Here is a 7,500-nt window from a genome sequence, read left to right as displayed (position 1 = left end):
GGCTATTGTCTTTGTCTTTCTTTCTTCTTAGTCTGTATTCTCTCTTCGTCTTCCCTTGAAAGATGTGAAAAACAGGATGAATATATCTAGGCCTATACAGTATACACTACAGTGTACAGTGCTGTTACACTGTAAACCTAGCTAGCCTATACTAACTCCAAAAGTTACAAATTACTCCTATTTGAACTGCATTTTTGCATGCAGACGACTTAAACCAAAGGAACCAAAACATAACTCTACTGGTATAGGCCTATTACCGCACACTTATGATATAGCTTTACTGCAATCACAAAAAGATGCACCAAAGAAATTCACAAGCACTCAAAATATAACATTTCCCAAACAAACTTAAAAAGTGCAGTCAAGCGCAATGGACATGAAGTAAAATAGTTTTCTTTGTAGTTGCATGTGTACACTCTCGGCCTTAACGTGCATGAACACAGAGGATTTGACTGGGTATAGGGTTCATATTGTGTTTCACCATTAGATCGCACAGAAACGTCTTCACAGCAGATTCACAAAACCCAAACTCATTAACCTCATTAAAACATATTTTATTTTGTAAAACCATCTGTAAAAAAAAAACACATCTGAACATATCCATTTACAACCCAGCCTTCTTGTTCAAATATAAACACAAACCCACAAATCTTTTTTTTTTTAAGTGTAAAAAAGCTAAAACACGGCTCCCTGTCAGACTGTTTTAAGGAGTCACACACAGCTACACTTGAGTCAAATTCTGCTTTCAATTTACTCTTTAAATCCACAGCTGCTGAGAAGAAAAAAGAGAAAGAACTCTCCTTTGTTTTAATCCCAAAGTCTTGGGTGTTTTTTTCCTTTTCAAAGATAATTATTACCAAAAGGAGTTATTACTGGGAGTACAAGCCTTCTCTCTGATGTGTGTGTGTGTGTGTGTGTGTGTGTGTGTGTGTGTGTGTGTGTGTGTGTGTGTGTGTGTGTGTGTGTGTGTGTGTGTGTGCGCGTGCGTGCATGCGTGCGTGTGTGTGTGTGTGCGTGTGTGTGCTCACGTCCCAATGAGCTAAAATGGAAACAAATGACAAACTCCTTTCTTTTGGTGTGTCAAATGAGAAGAATGTCAAATGAGACATTCTTCTGTCCTTGATCCTCAGAAAAACTCACAAATTCACATTAAGTCAAGCTAGATTAGCGTTGGCGCGGTGAGCTGAAGTTTGGCTGTGTGTTGATGTCATTGGTGTCCGAGCACAAGGCGTGATTTAATGTCTTTCAAAGACCTTTCTCACAGCAGACATTGTGACGAGTCATAAACAGTTGGAGGTACTAATGGTGGACTCTTAACTGTAACTCTGGACTGTAACCGTGCAACCGCATACGTGCACTGTGCAGCTCCTGTACAGTCAACTTGCAGTTAACACGCTGGACATAGAAAAAGAAACAGACCCTATAACTAATGTCATGGACAATTTTTTTCTTCTCCAATTTGTACTGCTTGATTCCCTAAGGGTGGAAAATGCAGACTATTGATGAGCAAGGCAACTTAATGACCAACGTGTTTCGACCTTTCGGTCTTCGTCAGTTCTCAAAATTGTTATCTCGATTTGTTTCTTTGCAAGTCTGCATTCACTGTACACCCTTAGAGAATCAAGCAGTAGAACTTGGAGAAGGACAAAGTTCTGCCTGTATCACCAAAGAGCACCCATCTATATAATATAAGGGCCACCGACCCTTCCCTGCAGCACTTCTATTTCTCTATTTCCCAACTAATGTCATGTCAGGTTCAACGGTGTATTTGTTATTTTCCATACCTATGTTTGATTACGCTGTATATTATATTTGTATATTATCTTTGGTGAGAACCACATACAGTATAAGCCCTCCATGGGTTTCTTTTCTCACCTGCACATATTTCTCTTTTATTGAGGTTACCTTTTTTGTACTGTATTTATTGTGCGAATAAAACTAAACTAAACTAAACTAACGGTATAAGTGTCTACTGTGGAAAATACCTATTTTTAAAATGACCTATTCAACAGCACAATAAACAGACCAACTTCAGCTCAATGTTCCAAACTTCCAACATCTTGTTTATCTCTTCAGTATAAATATATAACCACATGGACCCTATCAAGTGGGTACATTCTCACCAATGACTTTCCTGTGTACTGTCTGACAAACAGCAGTATACACTGAAAATAAAGATTTAGTAAATATGTTACCGTGAATAGCCTACTGTACGTTCTGGTTCTGTACTTCCAAATAACTCATATTTCCATTTTCTCAGTCTTGCTACTTTTTGGTCACTGGCCAAGCCATAGGGTCTCATATGAGCAAACCTAATCGCCAATAAATATGGCCAAACAAATTAAACAATACTATTTCCAGCAATTCTTTAGGCAGGACAGAGGATTTAGTTTGAAGCCATAGTTTGCAGTTTAACCTCAACTCTCAAGCGGTTAGGTCTTTTAGTTTTGTAGGACATTAAAAAGAAAAGAAAATCAGCACCTTTTGTCTCTTATTTATTCCTTTTTTATTTTACAAAACTAAAAGAAAACAAAATACATTAATAATTCAATATAACTTCTAATAAGTAGTGTTCCTTCTATACAGTTAAAATACTCAACCCAGTGCAAATACAATGGAATTCATGGCCACATTCCTTCTCTTCACAAAACTGACCGATGATGGCTTGAGCGTCCAAGATATGTTGCTGTTGTTGCTGTAATGATTCCTGCTCGCAGTTAAAATGTATTATCGTTGCATAGTCTCTGATATTTTTGTGGGCAGCCTTTTTTGAGTGGAGAAACCACTTTTCTCATGAGGGGTTTGGGACGCTCACAAACACAGGCAAGAAAAGGAATTGCGGATATATACAGTAAATGGCTATATCAAATAACACGCTAGCAAGCCTTCCTGGAAGCATAAGACCAACCCAACTATCATTGTATTTGCTCCTTTTAACATTTAAAGACAACTAGAATGACTTGACTGCCGGGATTCTTGACATTTCTCAGCCCCAAAAAAAGAAAACGGTTGCCTAAGCATGGGAACCAGTTTCACGAAAACACAGAGCTGAAGGAGGTTGTGTGGGGCCTGTTTTGCACAACACTTTTAGCCAGAGTCAGCAGCCGCGGGTTCTCAATGTCTTGCACCAGAATTAATGGAATGACTCGACATGTAGCTGCAGCAGGAATTGAACTCACGACCTTTCGGTATAACAGCAAAGTCACTGTAATCACTCGGCCACCTTTCCAGGAAAAGCCCTGTAGGAAAAAATAAAAAGTTTGCAATCAAAGGATCCAGTTCTTACTGCTGTGGTGGTTTGGGGGAAAACCCAACCCAGCCTTGTTAAAAAAAAGAAAAAGGCGAGCTGGTTAGTGTTGTCAGGTCCAGTTCTGTTGGTAGCATACAGAACCTGGTTAGTGTTGTCAGGTCCAGTTCTGTTGGTAGCATACAGAACCTGGTTAGTGTTGTCAGGTCCAGTTCTGTTGGTAGCATACAGAACCTGGTTAGTGTTGTCAGGTCCAGTTCTGTTGGTAGCATACAGAACCTGTGCCTACAGCGATATATGGGGTGCATTCAAGTCTGACTGTCCTTCCATCTATCTGTCCATCCATGATTTTGGTACAATTCCTGATTTATACTTGTGCATCATGTCGTGGACTAAAAATAGCCGATCTACAAGCTCACAGAGTCACAACGCATTGCAGCGCAACACATTGTGAGCTTGTATAGATCTCCTATTTTCAAGTCAAAATCAAGCTTGTACATTTCATAGTGCATGATTTTGCCAGCAGAGTCCCGGGAACATGTCCTGAGATGTATGGTGTAAAAAAAGAATTAAAAAAAAGAAGACATGAGATCTGTGCATGGAAGCAGAGCTTGTGGACACCTGATCACCTGATCACTGAGCGTCAGCGTATTCCCTGACCCGTCCCTAACAGCATGTGAAGCCACGCTGTCGGACTAATGCGACTGTCCCGACTGTTCGGGGTCATGCTACATGACAGATGCATGTTGTAACGGGTTCAAACCAGCAACCTTTCAGTCGCCAGACATGTTATATATACAGCCGCTGTGGGTCGGTATTAGTAAGGCTACAGATTCAATGTGCGCACAATGGCATATCACATTTAAAAAAAAAATCACAATTAAGAATAATTATAGAACACTGTCACACCGGCAGTAGTAAAAAATGGCCTTTTATTTATAATGTCTGCTGTGGTAAAAGAATGGCCAAAATGTTGATGCGAGATGTGGAATGAAATTATTAGTTTCTTTAAAAAAAAAATTGGTTGCTCAAACCATACTTGTGACATGAGATGGAAAAGTGAGAAAAGAACTGTTGTCACACTGGTCTTTTTTTTCTCCTCAGTGATAACTGTTCCTGGAGCCACATTTTCCAGTTCCGGGAGAAGGGTTGAAGGTTGTGTCTCTGTCTCAGCTCATGTGTGACATTGGTGACTGTACAACACTCTCCTCTTTCAAAATGAAACCAGGTCTTAACAACATAAGTGATGAGATAAAAGACTATTTAAGTGAGCTAAAAAAAGAGGGCATTTAACCAGTGATACAGGCACTGTAGTAGACCGCACTGCTGGCGTCAGCCAGAGCAGATATGAGCGGACTGCTCCCTTCCTCACACCCACTACTGCTACTGCTGTTGATAATGCTACCGACGCTACTAAGACTGCTGCCACCACGGCCGCCACCGACCTTGGAGCCGCTGACCCCGTAGACCTCCGAGCGGTTCCGGTTGATGCTCAGGTACTGGTCAAACTCGTGTCTGTCCACCTCGGACCAGAAGTCCGCGGAGGAAGAGGGACCCAAGTGAGCGGCAGACTCCGGATCGGAAGGGTCTAAGTGAGCGGGCGGAGGGAGGAGAGCCGGAGAGGAGGAGGAACAGATGGGAGGGGTTTCGGGCGGAGGGGAGAGCTGCCCCAAGTGAGAGGGGGCGAAATGGGCGGGGTGATGGCCGCCGCTTCCGTACAACTGGCTGTAGTAGCTGCCGGGGGCGGAGCCTAGCGGCGCGTGGTGAGGTTTGAGGGCCTCCAGGAGGCCGGCGGGAGGCTGATGGGGGAAGGAGGCGGTGGAGGAGTCAGGGAGCGGGGGCGAGCACTTGGCGGGACTTCTCAGGCCGATGTGGTGAGGAGGACTGTGGACGGACGTCACCCTGCAGTCACTAGGACCCTGCAGGGAACCCGGAGTCCCTCTGGAACTGACGGGGCCCATTCTAGAGTCGACGGAGCCCATTCTAGAGTCGACGGAGCCCATTCTAGAACTCACACCGGGGCTCATGCTGGAGTTCACGTTGGACGCCTGACTGTGCGTCACGGCCCCGTGAAGAGAGTTATGGTAGCCGTGGCCGCCGTAGTGGTGGCCGCCGTGGTGGCCGTGGTGCGGCTGGTGGAGGTGGTGATGGTGGAGGTGGTGGTGGTAACCGTTGCTCCACCCTCCTCCTCCTCCGCCCATCCCGGCCCCATCCTCCTGCTGCATGTGCTGGGGGAAGAACACGGGCTCTCCGCCGCCGTCCTCCATGACGTCCAGCGGGGACATCTCGGGCGTCGGCAGGCCGTAGCTCTCCATCTCGCCGTGTGGACCCCCGCCGTGGGTCTGCAGCTCCCGGAAGTGGCCCAGCGAGGGCAGCAGGTGGTGGGCGTGAGGATGGTGGTGCATAGGGTGGCCTCCTCCTCCACCGTACGCGGAGGAGCCCTCCGAGCGGCCGTCCCCCGTCAGAGGAGAGAGGCCCAGCCCCCCCGGCCCTCCTCCTCCTCCTCCCTGGGCCAGGCTGTGCAGCAGAAGTCCCGGTTCGACCCGTTTCAGCTTCTTGGTGGTCTTCTTGCGACGCGGCCGGTACTTGTAGTTGGGGTGGTCCTGCAGATGCTGGACGCGCAGGCGCTCGGCCTCCTCCACGAACGGACGCTTGTCGGGCGCACTCAGGGCCTTCCACGACTGACCTGCATGCGGGGACAGCACGGATACACACACTGTTAGATGTATTGTAGGCGGGGACAGCACGGATACACACACTGTTAGATGTATTGTAGGCGGGGACAGCACGGTACACACACTGTTAGATGTATTGTATGTATCATCATCTAAATCATCTAAATCAATAGCATTATTACGATGGCACATGTATAATAAAATAAACAAATACACAAAGACAAGAAAACCCCCCGAAATAAACACTAAAAACTAAATGGAACAAAAACAAGGAAAGAAATACACTACTATACAATACACATCAAGGTAATTTTTTTAACTCATCTAAAAACTAAACTGCAGTATCAGAATAGAATGCGATAAAAGATCATTTAGAAAGGTCGCGGCTGTCTCCGCAAATCCACTTCTCAGAATCTGACACTGATTACACACCAAACCGCAGTCTATTCATTTCATATTAAATTACATTTGGTTTTTTCTGTAAATCCACAAAACTACCAAACTAGCGAATGTGAGGATCGGCGCTGTGATTCATTAGAGAGCTGAGACAGTTGTTACCAATTAGATGATAATTGATTAAAGAGCCACACATCAAACTCTCTCATGATGTCTCTTTTAAATCCTGCTTGACTGCGGTCCAAATCGTAGACATGTAGGAATTGCATGCTTTGGCTGAACTACAGCAGACATTCTGCTCCATCCACAAGAGGAATTGTTAGGTTAAGAAAAAACAGATTTTACAACCTCTGTGAGTTATTGCATTTAACCAGGAATGAAACATTAAACATGAGAAACATTCAAGTGTGTGACACAACTTTAGCTCTACTGAATAATGTCCAATAACCAATTGTCTGCATTATTTATTGTAAGCATTGACGCAGGATATTATATATTATAAAGAACATGAAGGGGGACAGTGTTAACAGTCGGCTGTTTGCAGTCTTCTGTACAATATGGCTGCCTCTGCATTTCTCAAAAGTAATTAGGTTTACTACACAGCTTTACAACATTCAGATGTGATGTGTCTCTTCATGTTTATTAGTGTGCATGTGTTCCTCTTACCCAGCATCTTGCTGAGGACAGCGTTGTGGAGGTCGGGGTTCTGCAGGGCCAGGCGTTTCCTCTCGTCCTTGGCCCACACCATGAAGGCGTTCATGGGCCTTCGGATCCTTGGCTCCCCTCCCGCGGCCCCGGGCCCTCCCGCTGCCTTCCCCTCAGACAGGCTGCCTCCGGCCCGGCCCGGACCACAAGAATCCGGGCTACTCCGGGTCTCCAGACCACCGCCACATGCCCCCATCACTCCCTCTGAACTCTCTGATCGGAGAGACAGGAGGACCCTGTGCTCTGCTGCGCTTCCCGTCCTCCTGTCGCGTTCCATTCCCAGGCCATCGGGAGAGGAGGCAGCGTCCCCAGAGAGGTCGTGATCGAATCCCACCTCGGAGGTGTCGGAGCTCGCGGGGCTCCATGGATGATGTCCCCCGACCGGCACGGAGACACGGGTCCGGCCTGGCTGCAGAAGAAGAGTTCTGGTCTCGCGCACAAAAGCGCTCTCCGATAAATTCATCACCAGAACTTCCT

At 45.9% G+C, this 7,500-nt stretch overlaps 1 protein-coding gene across 3 annotated transcripts in view; it reads right to left on the bottom strand.

Annotated features, from left to right (window-relative positions):
- Positions 1 to 538: 538 nt before the first annotated feature.
- Positions 539 to 7,500, bottom strand: part of sox18 (SRY-box transcription factor 18) — a 7,455-nt gene continuing 493 nt past the window's right edge. Inside the window, exons 1-3 of one of the 3 annotated variants that reach the window (XR_013964121.1) lie at positions 6,985 to 7,500; positions 3,527 to 5,933; positions 539 to 3,391 (exon numbers count right to left, since the gene is read on the bottom strand). The exon at positions 6,985 to 7,500 is cut by the window's right edge and continues 493 nt beyond it. Coding sequence is in view for 2 of the 3 variants with exons in the window: in XM_080764510.1 (XP_080620636.1) it covers positions 4,537 to 5,933; positions 6,985 to 7,486 (1,899 nt within the window). In the remaining variant the exon portion in view is untranslated. Of the gene's footprint in view, positions 5,934 to 6,984 lie in introns of all 3 variants that reach the window. The other 2 variants (XM_080764510.1, XM_080764509.1) reach the window with 2 other exon arrangements.

This window comes from Protomyctophum bolini (assembly GCF_963924005.1).
Source record: "Protomyctophum bolini genome assembly, chromosome: 5".
In the NCBI taxonomy this organism is placed as follows: Eukaryota; Metazoa; Chordata; class Actinopteri; order Myctophiformes; family Myctophidae; genus Protomyctophum; species Protomyctophum bolini.
This window is presented reverse-complemented; position numbering and strand designations above follow the sequence as displayed.